Raw genomic sequence first — 22,764 nt, forward strand, 5'->3', positions numbered from 1 at the left:
GGGCGGCGGGGAGGGGCGGAGCGCCCCGCTGAAGGCCAAGCGCCCCGCGAGGAACCGCCCTGTCCACCTCCCCGCACTTACACTTCCTCCTCCGGGCCCGGGCTGCGCGCGGCGGAATCCCGGCCGCTTCCTCTCCACCTCCCCACCCGCCCCCAGCCCCTTCCGCGTCGCGGGACTCCGACGCCCATCCTGGCGCGACTGCCCGCGCCGGGGCCGGGCTGGCCGCGTTCCACGGCCCCTCCCCGACCGCGCGCGCGTCGCGCGTCATCGGCGCCGCCAGAAGGGGCGGAGCCCGGGCCCCACGTACGAGTCAGCCACGGTCCCAGCCTGCCCTGCGCGGGCCAACGAGAGCGCAGCCAGTGACTCACCTCCGCCGCGCTAACTCCTCGTTCGCTCGCGCCTCACACACGCTCACACCCGGCTCGAGATGGCGGCGGCCGCGGCCGCGGCGGGGGACTCCGACTCGTGGGGTGAGGAGAAGTTCCGGGGGCAGGGCCCGGGGGGACGCTGGCCTCCAGCGGAGACCGGCGCTGACGCGGTTCGCTCTCTTTTCAGACGCGGACACGTTCTCCGTGGAGGACCCGGTGCGGAAGGTCGGGGGCAGCGGCACCGCCGGCGGGGACCGCTGGGAAGGCGAGGACGAGGACGAGGACGTCAAGGTGGGCGCGGGCCGGGCGCCGCGCGGGCGGCCGGGCGGGCGGGCGGACTCGACCCGCGGGCGCTGCCCGGGCCTGCGGCCGGTGGGTCCGGGCACGAGCTTTAGGGCCGGGCGGTGCCCGCGTCTCCGCGCTCGCTCGGCGGCCGGGTGGGCCGGAGACTCCCGGCGTGGCCTCTCGCGCTTCCCAGGCGATGGCGCCGGCGGCCGCGCTGCCAGCCCTGCCCGGAGCTCCGCGTTCCGGCCTGGGCCGCCCCGGCCAGCTGGCGAGGGGAGGTGACAGCGGCGGCTCGTCCGGCCCACGTGCAAACTTCGCGGTCCGGAGGCGCCCGCCGGGGCTGGGGCCCGGGCCCCGCGCCTCGGCCCATATGGAAAGCCTTGCGGTCCACCTGCCTGGCCGAGCGCGGGTCTCCCGAGGGCGGGTAACCCAAGTGCGACCCTGAAGGCCCCCTCGTTAGTTTATTGGAGCCGTTCCGAGAGTGAAATGTTGGGGTTTAATTTCAGTATTTTCTTTTCCACACAAGACGAACAGAAGCGGTAAAGTGAAATAACTTTTGGCCTCCCCTCCCCCACCGCATGGTGTGAGGATGAACTGAGTCCCGAGGACCGCCAGCAGTTTGTTAGTGGGCAGAGACTTGGGTAGTCCACGCTGCGATCTGAAAAATGCAGTATTGGTGGAGTGAGTTATTCATCGACACGAAAGACGCCTGAGGAAATGTTGAAGTTTTGGGGGTGGGCGTAGGAGACCAGTGTTTTCCCAGGCCTTATTGACCTGAATTTTGCCTACCTTATTTGCTGCCGAAAAGTTCTGGGGACCGCAGCCTTGAGTGGTTGTATCTTAAGTAACTTCAAAAGCCTCAAACTCAGAATGTTAAGACTTATTGTTAACAAAGCTGCTCGAAATCTTTTATATCTTTGCAGATAAAGTTTTGTATAAATTGAAAAGTGGTTTTTCGTGACTGATTTGTTCAGTGAATGTTTTATTCTCCTAATTTCTACCTTTCAGTACATACTGAGAACCCTACAAATCATTCTTCTGCTTGGGTTGAAAAAAATTTAAGCTAGATCATCACTGTGAACTTAATATTGTGTTTGCTTCGATTGTTTTCTTTTTTTCTTGAGTCTGATGAAGCGAATGTCCCATTTGTTGACCAGCCTGAGGTTTAGGAATGATCTGAGCTTTCCCCAAACTGGAGTTAAAAGTGAGGAATACTATTGTGAAGATACTTAGATACTTTATTTACATGTGTAGACTTAGGAATGGATTGTTATTACAGATCTCATTGCAAGATAGTAGTTACAGCCCCACAGTGTAGTGGTTTTTGTGTTTCGGGCTTTACTTTTGTGTTATTAAGATTTATTTATTTATGCATACAAGAAGTGGGGTTCAGGCCAGAGGTGTGAGGGGGGGTGAGTGAGAGGATTCACCAGAGATAGAATGGGGAACAGAACAGGCGGATTGACTGAAACACTGCTGAGGGGAGCAGCGGGCAAGACAGAAGTCCGCTGCTCCTTGTGGGTCAGCAGCCGAGGCTCAAGCTCCTGCTGCAGTGGCTGCTGATAGCTTCATAGTGCTACCACTCAACCCCTTGCACCACCAGGGAGTCCCCTTTATTTTTATTTTTTAAAGATTTATTTATGCTTACAAGAGCTGAGGTATAGGGAAGATATGTGGGGATGAGGACAGGGTGAGAGGGTTCACCAGAGACAGTGGGGAGCAGAACAGGTGGATCCACTGAAATACACTGCTGAGGGGAGCAGTGGGTGAGGCTGGAGAGGTCTACTGCGCCATGTGGGTTAGCTCCCTGGCCAGGAATCGAACTCGTGCTATGGTGGCTGCTGATAACTTCATAGTGCTGAGACTTAAACCCCTTGCACCACGTCGGAGGCTCTGCTTTTGGCCTTTAATTCAGATTTACTCTCCACTTTTTCTCTGCATGCCGGATGCAGCAATTAAGGCATTTAAGGAAATTGGGAATAAGTTGGTAAATGAGAAGAAAAGATTAATCAGGAAAGTACCAGAATATTACATTTTAATGGAGTATGCTGGACTGACAGCTTGTCTGAGATCATTGGCTGTACTTAGTGACAGTCCTGATAAATATAATTTTGATCATGTGGAACTAATTTGGGAGATTTACGAATTGTTAAGGACTATAAATGTCTTTTGCCTGGTCATTCAGTTCAGAATTTCTTTCTTTTATACAAATGATGTATTACTTTTAAAAACTTTGAGGTTGATCTGGGAGAAGAAAATGGAACTTGTCCATTTCATTTCTGAGTTGAAATGTTGATTTATTTCTATTGTGTTTCTCCAAGATTCCTAAGCTAACGTATCCATGGAGTTGTTAAGAGTCCAAGCTTTGGAATCAGCCAGACCTGGGCTGTTATTGTTGCTTGACATTTTCTGTGATCATAAACAAGTTTTTAATTTTTCTTTTTAGTTTACCAATCTGTAAATGGTTACTATAGGAGCTATTTTGCAGGGTTATTTTGCATTTTAAATGAGATAATATAGCAAGCATTTAGCAGCTACCTGGCACTTGATACACATTCAGTAGATATTCTTTCACTTCATGTCTTAATTTTTCTGGTTTGTGGAAAAATGTGATTAAGCTTTCTATTTCATTTTTGCTGCAAAAGGAATACACATTTTTATTTATATTTGATTAGGTGGTTTAGATTTTGTATTTGGAGGTTGTGTCCCATTTGTGGTTGTGTAAGCTCAGAAAAAGTAAGTTCTCTCTACAGTGGTTATTTGCTGTGAAATTTGTGTTTTGAATGGAATGACCATAGGTTATTGAGCAAGTTTGTGCTTGGTCAGAAGTTACCAATTAAGAGCTGAATTTTGCTGCCTTGGATGGAGGTAATATCAAATTTCTGAATGTTTTAGTATTTAAACCTTTTGTAAGGAGATGTAAACAAGGCTTAGTTTCCATGAGATTAAATAATCATAGTCATTAAACAATGCAATATATGAAGTAAAAGTGTTTTTAAAGAAATTTTCAAAGTAAGTTATGTAGAAACTGAGTTCTTCAGTTTGTGTCAGCATCAAGCTTTAAAAGTATAGGTTTAAGGCCTCCCTGGTGGCCTAAAGGTTAAGTCTCAGCACTATCACCGCTAATGGCCTGAGTTTGAGCCCAAGCCAGGGAGCTAACCCATGTATGGTGCAGCAGACTGCTCTTGTCTTGCTCTGCTTCCCTCAGCAGTGTATTTCAGTCTGTCCACTTGTTCTGTTCCCTGCTCTGTCTGGTGAATCCTCTCACCCCCGCACCTCTTGCCTACATCACAGTTCTTCCACACACATGCATGCACGCATGCATGCATAGGCTTAAAGTCATTTGTAATATCCTGAAAAACAATATGAAAACTGAGATTTGTTATAGACTGTTCTCCAATGGTTTACTATCCTTTAATAGACAATGTAGCATTTTGCTGTTCTTGACTTTACAAATAGTAGCAGAAGTGCATTTAGCCAAAATTGTAACATTATGTTAATGTTCATTGTGGGGAAACACCTATACCTCTTACCAGTTAAAAAGGGGGGCATACTTCTCTGTCAACGTTTTATTTGTACCTTATTATCCTGATGTTGTACAGAGACAATGGGAGGAATTGTTCCATGCATGTGTCACTGAACTTCTTTCCACATTGATAGAATGTATAGGCTGTGTTGATTAAGAAAGCGATGCAGGGCCAATGCAACTTTTATACTACTAGTCTCTCATCATTTCAGTAGAATGGATTAGAAGTTAGATTTATTCAAGGGTATAGTTTGTTTTGAGAAAATAGCTCAGAAAATATCTGGCTCAAACATCTCAGACATTTGCTTCTATAACTTTTTTTTTATGGAGTTTCTTTAAATCATTCTAGAGAACTTAGTTGAAAACTGTCATTCTACGCATTCTTATCTTAGGATTCTAATCCAGTTAATAGTTTAAATCTGCCAGAATAAGGACATTGTTTTAATCATTGAAAATATCACTTCTTAAGAAGCCCGTCTCTTTTTCAGAAAAATGAAAGATAATTGGGAATACTTAAACAGTGGATATTTTACCAGGAAATAGGTATCTTGGAGTGTGTGTTTAATTACTTAGAGAATTTTCAGATCTCTACAGAAGTGGAACTAGTTAGTACCCCCATGAACAACCTTATTTCTTCTATATATCCTTACTGCTCTCCTCTCCAACCAGATTATTTTGCAGAAAATCCCAGTCATACTTCATTACCCTGACAGTTTTTATAAACTAGTAAGTTTTTAGTTTGCAACCATGTGGGGACTGTGCTTGTTAATGAAAAATGTTTATCTATACCTAATGCTTTTGAAACGTTGGACCATTGAAAATAAATAAAGCCACTTGTTTAGTGTTCAGTATCTTGATTTTGCTTAGCAGGAATTTAAAGTATAATTGATTGATAATAGTTTCAAATGAGAAAGTTTGGCATTTGAGGTGAAATTCAACTAAATGCTGTGCCATATATAATAGGATGTTAAAGACTTGGTGAATTGAATTAAATGAAGTAGAATTTACTGAGGCACATCACGTACCTTGGCTTTCAGTGACTAGCATACTTCTTAGATGATGGAAGAACATTTGGGATTTTTAAAAAAAACTGAACTTTGCTTGGAAGTCTAGCCTTGCTAGGAGTTCATTACAGAATTCTGAGGCCTCTCAGAGTAGGTGCATGCAGCTTAAAGAACACTTGAAAAAGTTTTTCTTGCAAGAAGGTACGTTTTATCTAAACCAGGCTGCTTAAAGGTATGGAATATATGCTGGTTAATGGGTTATTGCTATGGAGCAGAAGAATTTTACTGCTTTTTTGAAGCTATTTCTATTTGATCTATAAATATATCTTGCTTAAGTTGGAAAGCATTTTCAACCTGAAATGTGTTCTCTCATTGCATGTGACATCCTCTAGTTGTACTTTACAAAAATGACTGACCATCCAACTATTGGCTACATGATTAGAAATGAAAGGAAAGTGGGATTGTAAATTTTTGTTTGGTTTTCATTTGTTAGTTGTGTACAACTGAGAAGTAGGTTTTAAACTTTGGAAGTAGCTATCTCTTTCTGAGAAATGTCTCAAATGATACTGGGTGTGGATCTGTGGGGCAGGCGTATAGATAAGTAGTTTATAAACAGCTTCTGTTCTAAGAAAACTAGTCAGTTTATGTGAGCAGAGTCTGTGTGATTCTTTGGAGATGATTCTGATATTATAGGTGGAAGATTTATTGGCTACCCAAAATAACTGGGTGAGGAATTTAATTGGTTATTGATAAGTAGTCTCTTCACGCAGATGACCAATTCAGAGCTTATTAACCTATATACTTACTATTTTAAATGTCAGTTTTAGGTGTTTGTCTAGGAACCCACTTTGCATTTTGTCAAGTTTATTGTATTTACAGAGCCCTAGTGTTTATAGAAAATTGGATAGATTTAGCCATTCTACCTTACATTTACTTCTGGGATACCCGCACATTTTTTATATATATATAAAAGTAAGGAAACAAAAACTCTTGACATTCCTGAGGAAAGCTACCTGACTTGGCTTTAGAGTGACCAATTTCTCTTTGCTGATATCCCTGTAATACATCCTTTAGGAACTTCTCCCCAGTATGACAGTCATTTCAGGATGACCTTGTTTCAGGTGCTCAGGGGTGAGGGTGACAGGCAAGATTTACCTTTTATGATCCTTTTATGGCTGCTCCCAGGACTTGTTGATAGAAATCACTGTTTTTGCTACTGAAATCCATCCTGTGGTGGAATTCTAGGTAGCCTGTTATGTCTGTGCTGTGATGGGGTTTAACTCTAATGTCTGGGGATAAGGTTTATGCTGTGATGGAGAACTCAGGAATAGAGGTGGGACAGAATTGTGAATGAAATACTGAGGGAGCAGTGATGTGGTGGGATGGGGGAACATTTTTGTTCAAAATGTTCTTTTCTTGTATCTTTTTTTCTGTGTTGAAGTTATTGGAATGGAACTGCTTATTTTCAGCCTCTCCCATCTTTGTACCAGAGGCTGCTAGACTAGTTTCTTAAAATTAAGTAAACAACCATCACAGGTAATTTGAGGTTTTAAGGTGGGTGACTGGTATCATTGTCTCTGGGCGTATGTTCTTGGTATGTACCATACATAACCCTTCTCTTTGATGAGATTTCCTGTGATTCCATGTAGCTCATTCTAGAACTAATTGAAAGAACAAATTTTGGTGGGGACAGACTTAATTCTTAGGTAATTATTTTATAAGTTAAGAAGTCATGTTTACATGACTTTTTCAAAGAACTTTGGTCCATTCAAAAAAAGGTTCCTTCATTATGTTTCACTGAGATTATACTGTGATGGAGAACATTTAAATGGGGTAACACCACCTTGCTTACAAGACTGAGGACTGTTAACTACATGTAAAGCCCTTTTCACAATGCCTGATGTAAAGTAAGCACTCACTGAGTGCTATTTGTTATTGTCATCACTATTATTAGTAGAGAGTTGTAAATATGCATCCCCGGGAAATAAGCAGATGGTCCTCCTATCTGAAGCACTGCCTAAGTAGCATATCACTCACAAACCCAGCTTTCATCTGTTCTGTGAAGATTAAAACAACAAAAAATGCCTGTAGCTGACTTTTATTTTTAGTTCTCTGGTTCCTTTTGTACTATGGTGTATTGAATTAAGACTTGGTTAGTTTATATGCCTAAGTGATTCAGGTTTATGATGTGTCTTGTTATAAAACCAGAAACTTGGTGTCTCAGTTATAGCATATTAATCAGCCTCTGCCTCTTCCAGCAGCATTGAGCCTCCTTTGCATCTGCTATTTTGTGTTGTGGCTCGGCTTCAGATGCCGAGTTACAGAGGCCAGGCAGCCTATAAATTAAAGTCCTATTTAAATACAAGACTAGGTCTATCTCGTATTAAACCTTTTTTTTTCCTTTAAGATTTATTTTTTTGTTTATTTATGCATACGAGAATTGGGGTGTAGGCCAGAGGTGGGGGGGGTCGTGAGCAGAGTCACCAGAGATAGAGTGGGGAGCAGAGCAGGCAGATTGACTGAAATACACCTCTGAGGGGAGCAGCTGGTGAGACAGGTCTGCTGCGCCATATGGGTCAGCTTCCTGGGTGGGGATCAAACTTACCCTGTGATGGCTGGGGATAGCTTAATAGCTCTGAGACTTAACACTTGCACCTCCAGGAAGGACCTATCTCATTTAAACCGTCTGTGGAGCCTTTAGAAAACTGTGATAATTGGTTTATATTTAGTTCAGTTAGGCAGTGAGCTTTGTTGGTCATACAAAAGACAGGGTATAGATTCACCTCAGAAGGCCCTGCCCAAGGTAAGGCGTGGGCCCATGAAGCTTTTTGATCAATTCTTGCTTGGCTCTTTTTTAATACTGGATTTATATATTATAGACTTAATTCATTAATGAGAATTGTGTTGTATGGAACATCACTTGAAATAATTGAGCCAGTGGCTAGACTGGGGGCTGCTTTTATATTTGGAGGATAGTAAGTATCCTCTCAATTCTTTTATTTAAAACACTTGTGTAGTACTTTAACGAGGCAGTCTGTTCTGACTCATTTGTCTTGTGTTTTGTTAATTGAGAAGCTTTTTTAGGGAGTTAGAGAAGAAGACATAAAAATTCATATGGAAAAGCAAACATGGCCAGTTAAACCCAATAAAAACCTTGATGGCGAGGCCTCCCTGGTGGCGCAAGGGGTTAAGCACAGCACTGTGAAGCTATCCACAGCCTCTGCAGCTAGAGTTCAATCCCTAGCTGGCCAGGGAGCTACCCACATGACATAGCAGACCTCCTGTCTCGCCCACTGTTCCCCTCAGCAGTGTATTTCAGTCAGTCTGCCTGTTCTGTTCCACACTCTGTCTCTGGTGAATCCTCTTACCCCTCCCCCCACCTCTGGCCTGTACCCCAGTTCTTATATGCATAAATAAATAAATCTAAAATAAAAAAAACTTGATAATCTACAAGGGGAGACTAACACTGGACTACATAAAAATATACTTTAAAGCCTCTAGTTAAAATAGTATGGTACTGGGCCTCCCCTGTGGCGCAGCGGTTGAGCACTGGGTTGTGAAGCTGCCCGCAGCCTCTACAGTGTGCCGGTTCGATCCCCGGCTGCTCCCGGCCACTGGAGGAGGGTCCCACATGGCGCGCAGACCTCTCCTGCCACCCGCTGCTCCCCTCAGCAGTGTACTTCGGTCCTTCTGCCTGTTCTGCTCCCCGCTCTGGCTCTGGTGAATTCTCTCACCCTCCTGTGCTTCTGACTGTACCCAGTGCTTGTATAAATAAATAAATAAATTCTTTGAAAAAAAAAAAATAGTATGGTACTAGTTGATGAAGAGACAGTATACTGGTGGGATAGACTAGAAAATAGACTAAATACTTATGAAAATTTAGCCTGTGGTAAATCACAGGGCAAAGACAGACTTTTTAATAAACAATGCTGTGAAAACTAGGGAAGTGTTTTGAAAAATTAGATCCACACTTCATACTACAAAAGGGAAAAAAGCTCCAAATGGGTCAGGGATCTAAATGAAAAAATAACAGAAATATGCACTTCTAGAAGAAAATTCCTTGTTGTAAGAAGACTTTATAACTGACTTGAAATCCAAAGGCAATATAAATTTTAGTGAATATGGTGAATATAGCACTATATGGGGAAATGCTAGGACCATTTCCATTCAGAGAAAAGGCAATGATGCCTATTTCTCCCATTACTCAACTTTATACTAGGGTTTTTTGGGGTTTTTTTTTTTTTTTAAAGATTTATTTATTTATACATACAAGAGCTAGGGTACAGGCCAGAGATGCTGGGGGTGAGAGGATTCACCAGAGACAGAGTGGGGAACAGAACAGGCAGACTGACTGAAATACATTGCTGAGGGCCTCCCTGGTGGCGCAGCAGGTTGGGAGCAGCGCTGTGAAGCTGTCCGCAGCCTCTGCAGCGCAGGTTCGATTCCCAGCCGGCCAGAGAGAATCCCACATGGCGTGGCAGACCTCTTCTGCCTTGCCTGCTGCTCTCCTCAGCAGTGTCTTTAGTATTGTCTGCCTGTTCTGCTCCCCACTCTCTCTGGTGAATTCTCTCACCTTCCCGCGCCTCTGACCTGTACCCCAGTTCTTGTATAAATAAATAAATCTTTAAAAAAAAATACATTGCTGAGGGGAGCTGTGGGCGAAACAGGAGAGGTCTGCTGTGCCATGTGGGTTGCTCCCTGGCCGGCTGGCGATTGAACTCGTGCTGCAGAGGCTGCGGATTGCTTCATAGTGCGGTGCTTAACCCCTTGCACCACCAGGGAGGCCTATACTAGGGGTTTGTTTTGTTTAGTTTTTTATACTAGGGTTTTAACCAGAACAATTGGATAAAAGTCATTTGTGGAAGTATAAGACTTGGTGAAGAAGTCCAGCTGTTTTTATATTTGGAAAGCCCTAAAGAATCAATGATAGAACTGAAGTTCACATGGAAAAGTAAATATGCAAGAATTACTAATGGAGTCCTTTTCTTTAGGATAACTGGGATGATGATGATGAAGAAAAAAAAGAGGAAGCAGAAGTAAAACCAGGTGAGCCACTGGGGCTCTTTCAATTTTGGTTTTATGTCTTGGTGAGCATCTGGTGTTTACTTTAAGAGAAATGACAAAATGCTCCCCAAATTAAAGATTTTGGTTTTTAGAAACCAGACATTCTTCCATTTCCACTTTATTCTCTTCTCCCTGCATCTCTTTTCTAAACCCTCACCTCCATTAGGTACTCTTAAAGAGTTGGTTTGGCATCAGAGTTGAATGACCTGAGCCCTACTAAAAGTTTGTGAGGAAAACATGAAGGGAGATTCTTGGGTTGGGTTTTAAGGGTCAGATTAAGGAGAAAGGAAGCGTTCCGGGACATTCCCATTCTTATTTGCCAGGAAATCACTATATGATGTAGCTGGGAGAGTGAGGTTTGGTTTCTTGAAGTATCATGTCTCTCATCCATAAACTGAAAAGTATTCAGGATAATGGATTAGAACATTTCTTTACTTTCAGAAGTAAAAATTTCAGAAAAGAAAAAAATAGCAGAGAAGATAAAAGAGAAAGAACGGCAACAGAAGAAAAGGCAAGAAGAAATTAAAAAGAGGGTAAGTGCTATTCATTTCTAAAACAGAATTTTCATCAGTAGTGCCTTAACAGAAAGCAGATATCTAGCAATTTGAAGGACTTTATATAAAGACTGCAAACCACCAAATAAGTAAATCCCAAAACTGACTGAGTTTGTGGCTTTTGCAAAAAACTGAACCCAGCAGCTTTATGTGTTAGAATGCCTTTTTAGTTTTCAACAAAATTCGGAAACAGTCAATGATTATGTAGTGATCAGAGTCGATGACTTTTTTTGTCAGTGCCTTTCTTTCTAGTTGTGATTAGTCTTTATTTTCAGTGTTACGTATATTGAGTGAACTATACAGTGTTAGTTTCTCTGCCACGTACTGTAATAAGTGTTTTTGTTCTTGATTGTTTGCAGCAAGATCCATGAATATTGTTTGTTGAATAGAAAACAAATTTACATAATTCAAAAATCAAAACTATATTAAGACGCACTCTCAACCCCTTCACTCATTTCTTATTTTGCATTCTCTACCCTAGAAGTAAATACTGGTTTCTTATGTCTCCAAGGTGTCTTTATATGTATTTGGATGTAACTAGTATATTCTTATTCTCCCTTTTTTTAGTTTTCGCCTTGCTTTATTTAATTTGCCATAAGACCTTTGTGCATCATATCACAGAGAGCTACCTTATTTTTTCCTTGACTTTCATTAAGAAAAACTTCAGGGCCTCCCCGGTGGCGCAGCGGTTGAGCGCTGGCTTGCAAAGCTGCCCGCAGCCTCTGCAGCGCCGGTTCAATCCCCGGTTGCTCTCCGGCCACCAGAGGAGGGTCCCACATGGCCTGCAGACCTCTCCTGCCGCCCGCTGCTCCCCTCAGCAGTGTACTTCAGTCCTTCTGTCTGCTCTGCTCCCTGCTCTGGCTCTGGTGAATTCTCTCACCCTCCCGCGCTTCTGACTGTACCCAGTGCTTGTATAAATAAATAAAGAAAAACTTCAAACATAAAAGTAGAGAAGAAAAAATAAATAAAAGTAGAGATGATAGCATAATGAATAACAATTCACTTCACCTAAATTTATTAATATTTTGCCATATTTATTTCTTTCTTTGCTAAAACATAATCAGGTAAATGGCAAGCCTTCATTTTATCTTTCAATACTTTAGTATGGGGCCTCACCGGTGGCGCAGCGATTGAGCGCCGGGTTGTGAAGCTGCCTGCAGCCTCTGTAGCGCCAGTTCGATCCCCGGCTGCTCCCCGGCCACTGGAGGAGAGTCCCACATGGCGCGCAGACCTCTCCTGCCGCCCGCTGCTCCCCTCAGCAGTGTGCTTCGGTCCTTCTGCCTGCTCTGCTCCCCGCTCTGGCTCTGGTGAATTCTCTCACCCTCCCGCGCTTCTGACTGTACCCAGTGCTTGTGTAATAAATAAATAAAAGCAAATCTTTTTCAAAATAAATAAATACTTTAGTATGATCTCTAAAAATGTAAGCAACTTATGATTCCATACATAATACAAACTATTGTCAGTAGTTTTTTTAATATTAACTAATACTATTCAGTTTATATAGACAGTTTTCCTAATTGCACCAGAATGTCTTTTATGTAAGAATGGTTTAAACAGAGACCTTGCATTGCACTTGTTAACATGTCCAGTGTGTCCTTATGTCTTTAAAATACTTGTTGAAGAGAGCTGACCAGTTATCTTGCACAAAATCCCGCCTTCTAGATTTATTTGATTGCATCCTTGTGGTTGTAATTTCCTGTAACTTGGCAATTAAGTCTAAAAGTTTTGGTTGGACTACTTTAGAGGTGATGCTGTGTGCTTCATATTGCATCACCTCACATTAGGAGTCATGCATTTTCTGTCCTGTTGTAGTGATGCTAAAATTGATCACTTAGGTAAGGTGGTGGCAGCCGGAGAGTTTTGTAAAATTAGTTATTTCTTCTTGCAAGTAATCCATTTTCATATCAACATCAAAGCCAATAGTTTTAGTGTTACAGACCATTTTTATGGTGATCACACAATGGTGATTTTTCTCATTCTATTTCATTTTCTAAGGCTGGCTTTTTTCTTTTGCTATTTGGTTACTTTAAATATGGTTTATACTGGGCAGAGTAAAACCTTAATTCTTTTCCTTTAGTAATCAATTTTCAGTGTAAGGAGAATGTGATAACTTCAGTGGTGAAAAATGGGGGACTTTGTGGGGACTTTTATTTTTTCTTAAGCTTTATTTATTTAGAAGATTTATTTAAATATTTATTTTATGCATATAAGAGCTGGGGTGTAGGCCAGAGGTGTGGGGGTAGGGAGGGTGGAGGTGAGAGGATTCACCGGAGACAGAATTGGGAGCAGAACAGGCAGACTGACTGAAATAAACTGCTGAGGGGAAGAGCTGGTGAGACAGGTCTTCTGTACCATGTGGGTCAGCTTCTTGACCGGGGATCGAACTAGTGCTGCAGTGGCTGCAGATAGCTTCATAGTGCTGAAACTTAACCCCTTGCGCCACCAGAGGGGTCTTTTTTTAAAAAAAAAAAAAAAAAAGATTTATTTTTATTTATTTATGCATACAAGAGCTGGGGTATAGGCCAGAGGTACAGGGGGATGAGGGGACTCACCAGAGACAGAGTGGGAAGCAAAACAGGCAAGTCTACTAAAATACATTGTTGAGGGGAGTAGCTGATGAGACAGGAGAGGTCTGTCTGCTGTGCGTGTGGATTTTTTCCCTGGGCAGGGATCAAACTCATGCTGCAGTGGCTGGTGATAGCTTGATAGTGCTGAGACTTAACCCCTTGCACCACCAGAGAGGCCCAACTTCTGTCTTTTTTGAGTAAACTTGCAGACTTACAGGCCTTTATATATTGTTTCATTTGGATACAGTGATTAATTTTTTGATGCTCAAATTGTCCCAAATTTGGCCAGTAGGAGTCTCTTTAAGGGGTTCCTATCCTCACCTCATTGACAAAAGACTCCATGGTTCTTTGAAAATCTTTTTGTTTTCTGGTACACTAAGAAATGCCAGACTCACCTGCTGAACTGCTCTCCTTAGGCCTAGAATCAGCTACTTTCTAAGGTTCCTTTATAGCGGGAAATGATACTCAAAAACCAAATCTAAGTGCTAATAGTACTTTAGCATTACAGGGGTTGGGGGGGCGGAGGGGCCTTTGCCTTCTAGACTCCTTTTCTTGCATGAAAATAGGAAATAAAAGTGTATGTAGTCCTAGTTCATATTGGTTTTTTTTTCTCATTGTGAAAATCTTGGTTTCTAAAGTTAACATAATTGCTTGCTTTTTAATACTAATAATGTAATAATTATTTGCTTTTCTATAATTACTAGCAGTGTAAAGTTTAGAGTTCCTTGAAATTCTTTGTGGACTTAAACTATATACAACTAAGGATGTATAAGCATGTGCTGGGCTCTAAAGACATTTGAATTTTCTTTTTGTCACTATGTCTAGTTTGATATACCTTTCGGGGTCATTTTGGCTTGCTTTCCATTTTAAGGGGTTTTTTTTTCCCCTCCTTATTTCTCTAAATATGAAATCTTTCCAGAAGTCAAACGATACAAAAATGGTATATTCAGAAGTTTCAGACATCCATTTCTGTCTTCTCTACCCTGTTCTCTCTCTCTCCTTTTATGAAACCATTTTCATTAGTTCCTGGTTTGTTTATTTATTTTTTTGGGTAGGTGGGATAGAACTATATATTCCATTGCCTGGATGTATCATGCTTATTTTACCAGTTTTCTGTTGATGGGCAGATTGATAAGCAACACTCCTATGTTTCTATGATAGTAATTGGATCTTTCTTGGTTGTTGTGGTCAGAATTATACTTATTTTGTATTTTGATACTAGTCACATAAACGTGCGTTTACTCAGTTTATTTTAGGTTAAATATATTCTGTTTTTGATGCAGCATAAACTTAACAATGTTCAAGGCTACTAAGACAGGTTTTTACTTTTCCTATTTGGAAAAGTTGAGTTTTCTAAATTGGCATAATGGCCTTTGTTTTTCATTTCATCGTTCTGTGAGAAACAAAATGTGATCTATTTCAGAAGTGGATTTCTGAATCAAATTCCTCAAACTGCAGAGACATGGGTAACCATGCATGGCTCAAATTTCTCTTGCCTTTTTCCCCAGTATTACTATTGAAGGTTTTCCCTTATAATAAAAGTAATCCAGCAGCTCTTCTGTTTTCCTGTGATTATGCAGCTTTTCTTTTCCACCAATCTTTTCCTTTAGCAAAGCATCAGAGGGAAGCTCTTCTCCCATCCCTGCCTGCTTGTGTCTGTACAAATATTCTTTACTTTCCTTCTTTTTTTAATAATAAGCCTGCCCTTTGGATATTAAAAAAAATCCATATTCATTGTAGAAAATTTAAAAAATTGTCTCAGGAGTAGGATTGAGAAATGTGACAACATCTACTTTTGTACAAGTTAAATTCTACAGTTTTAAGTTTGTTATTACTTTTATAATACAAAAATTAAGTTGGAAATGTTTATTGGGTTCTTTGCAAAAAGCTTGCTTTTTATATTTGCATAGTATTGTCATGAATATGCCATATTCTGTTGAACATTTTGTTTGTAAATTTTTTTGAAATTGTTAAGTAATGCTCCACTGAATATCCTTTTGGTTAAATGTTTGTGCTTATTTGTTTTTTAAGAAGTATTTTTAATTAGCTGAAAACATTGGTTTAATATAACCCAAATACTGCTCCCTCTCCACCTTAGCTGTGTAGCGCTTCCACATTGACGGGCTCATGATGAGCCCCCATGTTTTCAGTTCTATTCAACTAATAGTGATGTTTCCAACACATTTCTTGGAGCCTGGTCTCATGGGGTGAGGGGGGAAGATGGACGAGGGGTTGGGGGAAGACAGACACAGGAAGGAGAGTCAATATTAGTGAATTGACACTATTTAGTGTGAGCAGTGGGCAAGAGAGGAGAGGCCCACTGCACCTTGCGTGGAGTTGGCTCCCTGGGCCAGGTATCGAACTCAGGCCTAGCAGCAGCAGCACTGAGCCTTAACCCACTAGGCCACTGGGGAAGCCCTTCTTACTACCTGTCTTTAAGGCTACTAGTACTTCTCTGGAGGTAGCATCCGCTTTGGCAATGGTGTGGTGATGTAGACGCCTCATAAACTCGGCATCTGCAGGTGTAGCCCATGTCCTGAGAGGGCAGTGAGGGGTAAACAACGCAGTCTGGTATCTGCTCATTGGGAGCCTGCACTCAAGTGGGCCTCAAGTTTACAGTCAGTGTGGCCCGTAACTGCTGCCTGCAGATGCTAATATACACTGTGGCTCCCGTCTGGGGGTGCTGACTAGCGTGCATAGCCAGGAACAGCCGTTCAGTCTTCTTTCTGTGGCAGGGCCTGGAGATGAGCATGGACACCTTGGCCAAGAATTCCAAAGACATTCACTCAGGTTCATGCCATCCTGACGCAGCTGGGAAGGGCCCTTCAGGGAATCCTCATGCAAGTCCTTCCAGACTATGGAGGAAAGATTTAAAGATAAAATGTGATATTTCTCTTTTTTCCCAAAAACACTTTTTGGTTGGTTTGGTCCTTCAGCTTTGCGCCCGCGCCATGGCGCACACGTAGGTGTTCCAGGGTCCACAGCGCACGGCCCGCACCTGGAGGTGTTTGTCCACAAAGTAGTCCACGCGGCAGGGTCGGTCCCAGCTGGCCGTATTTGCCCTAGCCCCAGGTATACAGCTCCCCGGTCCCTGGCGCCCGCCCCGACGGCCTTGCGTGGACAGCGGGTGGGGCCTCCAGGGCGCGGGCTGGGCCGGATGGCCCTATGGCCGTGGGGCCTGCACGAAGGCCCCCACGGACCACTGCAAGGAGAACCTGAGGGGCGGCTGGGGCGCCCCGCACAGGCCTCTGCTCCCCCTTAATTTGGTTTCTTAAGATAAATACCTAGAAGTGGTATTAGAGCATCTACAAATATTTTAAGATGATACATAATTATGAAATTGCCCTAGAAAGGTTGTTGGAATAGTAGTTTTAGCAGTGTGTGAGAGTGCCGTTTTCGCCTTCCAAACAGTTTTTTTTTTTTTAAGGCTATAGAAATAATCCCAGTCTTTCCAGGTTCAAATTGGTTTCATGTCTCATCACTATCATAATACTAGCTATGTTGACAATCTGCTACCATAGCAGGCTGCTTTACCTCGTAGTGCCTTTTTTTTTCCCTGTGAAGTTGGGATAAAAATATATAAGGGTTTAAAAGAATGCTTGAAATATATTAATCACTTTCTAAGTGTTTGTTATTTATATGTGCTTACTGCAAAGAAAGTCATACTATACAGATATCTAAAGAGTCTGTCATAATCCTACCACTTTTAAAACTTCATTTCTATTTCATTAGTTAGAAGAACCTGAAGAATCTAAAGAACTAACAGCAGAAGAACAGTTAGCAGATAAACTACGGCTAAAGAAATTACAGGAAGAGTCAGATCTTGAATTAGCAAAAGAAACTTTCGGTAAGTGGGGGTGTGATTGCAGTGTAATAACGAAGCTCCATGTGACTGTCTCAGTAGTTATGAAAGTTCAGAAAACATCTTTTTTTGAAGAAACATGATAGTGGGCTAATTTTAGACATTAGAAAGCAGTTTTTACTTTTTTTTTTTTAAGATTTATTCATTTATACAAGAACCTGGGTACAGGCCAGATGTGTGGGAGGGTGAGAGCATTCACCAGAGACAGAGCAGGGGGGCAGAACGGGTGGATCCACTGAAATACACTGCTGAGGGGAGCAGTGGGCGAGGCAGGAGAGGTCTGCCGCACCATGTGGATAGCTCCCCAGCTGGCCAGAATTGAACCTGCACTGCAGAGGCTGTGGACAGCTTCACAGTGTGGCGCTCAACCTCCTGCACCACCAGGGAGGCCCCAGTTTTCACTCTTGAGATTTCATTACTTATAAGAAGGTTAATATGATGTTCAGATTTTTTAATGTTTTAAGTATCAGAAAGTTACTCAGATTAAAAAGTCACAGGACGCAGATAAGTACACTCAAAGCAGTATACTTTATCAGCTGGATAAAATTTGGACAAAACATGAAGTCTGTAGTTTTGAGACTTAAATACCGAACTTATTGGAAAACTGGCCAGTTGTCTTAAGTCTGGATAAGAATTAGACAATGCCATACAGGTCTTGGTGGGTCATTCAACTTAGGCTCTTGCCTTCTTGTGCTCAAGGTCTTTTCATTCTTTCATCCTCCTCTTCCCTCCCCATGACCTGTCCTCAGATAGCTTCCATTTCTGTTATGCCTACGGCTGTGGTTAGTGCATGAGATATAAGGATGAATATTCAGGTTCCTTTAAGTAAGTTTACAATGTACTAGGAGAGTTATGTGGCACAGATGGATAAAGTAAGAGATCTGGATGGGTAAAGAACAGTTAAAAACTCATATAACCACATTTTTGGTCATTACTTACCGAGTACTTTTTAGAGTAGAAGATCATGTTTAGACTGCTCAATAAATTTGCAGTCTAGCTCCAAGAAGGACCTGGTTACCTTGATTTTTCCCGTAATCTTTTCTCTTTAAAATGGACCAAGAAGGCTATTTTTTTTTTAAAGACTATTTCTCAGTGCGTCTCTAGCAATCTCAAGAGTTACTGTGAATAATCCTGTACTTACAACTGGTATGCTTGGCATGCCTCAATTACCCTTGTCTTATTACAGAGGGCACACTGCTATTATCCTGTGTCTTCATATGGTAAAAGCAAACAACGTGTTTGTTAAAGGTTTTTATAGGCTACTCATAAAGCCTGATATATGGGACACCACTTACAGATTAAAAGTCTTTATTTAATAGGAATTTTAATGTTGTATTTCTCGTACTAAAGTAATGAATCAGTGATGTTAGCTAATTTGATATTGAGGCGGATACAGAAATGTAGTTGTCTTTTAGTCTAGAATCCTTTTAGGCCATATTAATTGTTGTATTGAATTTAATACAGTTTAACCCTGCTTAGCTTTTTGAATTAGTTAGCTAGCTGGATGCTTTGACAGGAGCCTGTTTTGTTTTGTTTTTCCTCCATTGTGTACTATCCTTGAGCAGGCTCTTTAAGGACATCCTTTTTGTGCCAGGGATTCCTTTAGCATTCTGGTGAAGCCTGTGGGCCCTTTTCAGTATTTTTCTAAACATATGAAAGACATAGGATTTTACTTACACAGGAAATCTGTTATACTGAAATAGAGGTATCAAAATCTTAAAATAATTAGTGATACAGTAATTTTGTGCTTTATGGCATCAGCTAAGATCTAGTGGCAGGTCTAATCCGTAATGTAATTTGAAAGATGACTGAACAATTTTTCAAGTTATTTTCAATATGATAGGAAAGTATCTTGATCTCTTGATTACAGTCAGGTTTGGCTGGTGCCACCATGGTTATTTCCTGTAATCAAAATGTTAGGAAGTACTAGAGGTTAATAAAAATTGTGATTTGTGATTCTCCCCGCCCCATACAAACTCACAGATCCCTTGAATTCTGTCCAGAGACTTCAGTGGCCCGGGTTAAGAATCTCTGCTTTTGGGCCTCCCTGGTGGCGCAGCGGTTGAGCGCTGGGTTGCGAAGCTGACCGCAGCCTCTGCAGCGCCGGTTCGATCCCCAGCTGCTCCCCGGCCGCCAGAGGAGGGTCCCACATGGCGCGCAGACCTCTCCTGCCGCCCGCTGCTCCCCTCAGCAGTGTACTTCGCTCCTTCTGCCTGCTCTGCTCCCCCCGCTCTGGCTCTGGTGAATTCTCTCATCCTCCCGCGCTTCTGACTGTACCCAGTGCTTGTATAAATAAATAAATAAATAAATCTTTTAAAAAAAGAAGAAGAAGAATCTCTGCTTTAGAAGGAAAAAACAGGATTATTTAGATAGCTTGGTTTATGAAACTATTAAAAATCTCTGATGTTTTCAGTGCTCCCTTTCTCCTACAGGTGTTAATAATACAGTTTATGGAATAGATGCTATGAACCCATCTTCAAGAGATGACTTCACAGAGTTTGGAAAGTTACTAAAAGATAAAATTACACAATATGAGAAGTCACTATATTACGCCAGTTTTTTGGAAGCCTTAGTTCGAGATGTGTGTATTTCATGTAAGTAATTCTGATATCTAGTCCCTATGGGTGGATTTGATAAGGGCACATCATAGGAGGATAGAGGTTGACTTTTCAGATGCTATAATCCAGATTTGGGATTTTGCTTTTTAGTCGTTAACATTGGGAATGTTGTTCTACAAATATACGATGAGTTGGAGTGGTTTTGTTTTTGAGAGTGCCTTAATGTTATTTTGGCCTCTAAAAAAGAGAGATCTGGGCTCATTAGTGCAGCAGCTAAGAAAACATTAGCTTATTCTTTAATTATATGAGAGGCTGGGAAGGATCTTCTTTCTGGAAATGTTCTCTGGGCATACAGGATTTTGGAGGCAGGTGAGATGATTACATATGTCCATTTTACAAACGAGGAAGCTCTGACTGGGTCCAAGTTGCTCAAGAGCTGGCATCTATTCTCTGGCTCCATGGGTGTGGTGCCATGTCCTGAGAGGAGTCATACATTACAGGGGCAGGGTGTGGGGGGTGAAAACTAGGGGTGGTGTGGCACTCTGTGGAAGGGACTGGTTTTGCTAGTATTTTCTGTTTTTAGGTTTGGGAAAAAAGTACTCTGCACAATGAATTTTAAATTGGTTTTCATTGAGAAGTTGCTGGGCTGGAGATGGTGAATTCACATTTCTGTTCATACACTAAACTTGTATACTGAATACACTATTTGTCCTGTTTTTGAAGGTACTCTGAATACTTCAAAACTGAGTACTTTTTTTGTAACTTAAAACTGGTATTTGTTTCCAGCTTTATATTTTTATGAGGATGTAATGTCCACCTAAACAGGGTTGTCTCCTTTCTGGTAGGATGCTAAGATTTCTGAGATATGTATTTTCATTCTGGTTTCTGTGCTAGAAAATAGAGACTCGAAGAGGTGAGGAATTGTCATCTGTAGTTTTTAGAATTGCTGTTCTGTGTTCCTTCAGCTGTTCCTCACTGAGCTAGATACCTAGGATGGGTTATGGAAGGCAGTGGTATCCTGTATGTAGCTTGAGTGAGGAAGGATTGTAGGCAGCATGTGCGCTGTAAAGACACCTCCAGGTTCTTTTTGGTGATTACAGGCATTTATAAAATAGATGTTTTAGTTGTTGAGTTGCCATTTTACTTGAAATAGTTTTGATTTGTGAGCCTAGCTGTAGACTCAATGATTTCTTTACCACGTTATGTTAAAAAGGAGCAATTTATCTCTTTTTAATGTTACCAAACTTAATGGGGAGGCTAGATTTCTCATGGCACTTGTGGAAAAATGTATTTTCCTTTGACTTACTCCCCAAAACGCTTAAAAATTAGTGGTACGCTTTTTTTTTTTTTAGTGGAAATCGATGACTTGAAAAAGATAACCAATTCATTGACTGTACTTTGCAGTGAAAAACAGAAGCAGGAAAAGGTAAGAAGAGCAGGTTGGGGGTACAACAATGTATTACCTAAGTATTGGAGGGGGGCGAGGATGGAGGGGATGGGCATAATATTATCAACAGACAAAGGAATTTGACCTAAGCAGTTCACCATTTAAAATGGAATTGAAAAGGACTGTGAATGCCATTGCTTTTTGTTTTTTTAGGATTGATTTATTTATGCATACAAGAGCTGGGGTGTAGGCCAGAGGTGCAGGGAGTGAGAAGATTTACCAGAGAGAGTGGGGAGCAGAACAGCTAGATCTACTGAAATACACGGCTGTGGGGAGGCAGGAGAGGTCTGCTTCACCATGTGGGTTGCTCCCTGGCTGGCCAGGGGATCAAACTTCATGCTACAGTGGCTGCAGACAGCTTGATAGTGCTATCTTTAACCCCTGTGCCACCAGGGAGCCCCTCCCCCCCCCATTACTTTCTTTTATTACAGACATAGTCACGATTTTCTTTGCTGAATTAATAGAACATTTGTGGGTGAGGTCTGGGCACTTTTTCATAGGACAAAAGTTTTTCTGGGAACAGAGGCTTTGGTGTGTCCATAGGGGTTGCTATACCTGATAAAATGCCCATAACGTAAAGTCTCATGACTGACTCTCTTTCATCTTCAGCAAAGCAAAGCCAAAAAGAAGAAGAAAGGTGTGGTTCCTGGAGGGGGATTAAAGGCCACCATGAAAGACGATCTGGCAGATTATGGTGGTTATGATGGAGGATATGTACAAGACTATGAAGACTTCATGTGACATTTTACCTTTTCTGGTGTCTTCTTTCTGTTGCCCACAATCCCTTCAACATGTAGCACAACTTCCTTTCCTTTCAGTTCTGCCAAATGCTACAATCAGAAGTGCAGTATCTTTTGTGCTGGTTATTTAACCCCTTGACACTTAGGTGCTAATGTGCAAACGAGGGAACTTGGATCTTGCTGCCAAGGGGTTAAAATTGGGAACCTCAGTTGCTACTAAATCATAGTTTTAAAATCAATCCTAATAATGTTGTCATTGTTGCTATCTGATAGCAGCAGTTACTAAATTGGAAACAAAGGTTGCAACATGACAAAAAATTGTGTAGTATTTACCAGCACCATTCAGTAATACAGCCTTAACCATACCTCCTTGAACTACTTCATAACTTGTCAAGAAAAGCAGTTTGCAGCAAGGGCATGTGGTGTGCACCTAGTATTAAAATTGCTTTGTCTTAAAATTGAGCGTGAGGATATTAAAAATGCATTGTGAAGAAGACTTTTATCTCAGAGTGAAGATACGACGACTGCAGAGCGCTAGTTTGAAACTTAAAAATTAAATGACCAAAATCCTCCAACTTTGAAGCTGATGAAGGTAAACCTCTCCATTACTGCATTATAAGTTGTGGAAACTCTTGACTGCATAAACTGTCTAGTTCTTTATATTTATCAGATTATTCTACTGATGGAGTGCTTCGTATGGGGGAGGGAAGCCCTTTACCTGTTTTATTTGCCTGATTTTAAGTGTCTGAGAAACAAATCTCCTTTGTTCTCCTAGGCTGCAGTGAACAA

At 41.8% G+C, this 22,764-nt stretch overlaps 1 protein-coding gene across 3 annotated transcripts; it reads left to right on the forward strand.

Moving 5' to 3' along the window:
* Nucleotides 1–388: 388 nt before the first annotated feature.
* On the forward strand, nt 389–21,976 carry EIF3J (eukaryotic translation initiation factor 3 subunit J; the record flags this gene model as incomplete). Of its 3 annotated transcripts, XM_084239519.1 has the most annotated exons (8): nt 389–470; nt 556–659; nt 10,175–10,229; nt 10,689–10,780; nt 17,101–17,215; nt 19,663–19,824; nt 21,141–21,214; nt 21,845–21,976. In XM_084239519.1, exons 1-8 carry the CDS (start codon nt 428–430, stop codon nt 21,974–21,976), a joined length of 777 nt encoding a protein of 258 aa, XP_084095645.1. In that variant the 5' UTR covers nt 389–427. The 3 variants fall into 3 exon arrangements, with proteins under 3 accessions (XP_084095645.1, XP_084095646.1, XP_084095647.1); XM_084239520.1 differs by lacking the exon at nt 19,663–19,824; XM_084239521.1 differs by lacking the exons at nt 10,175–10,229; nt 10,689–10,780.
* Nucleotides 21,977–22,764: the final 788 nt, after the last annotated feature.

Source organism: Talpa europaea, assembly GCF_964194135.1.
Source record: "Talpa europaea genome assembly, chromosome: 8".
Taxonomy (NCBI): domain Eukaryota; kingdom Metazoa; phylum Chordata; class Mammalia; order Eulipotyphla; family Talpidae; genus Talpa; species Talpa europaea.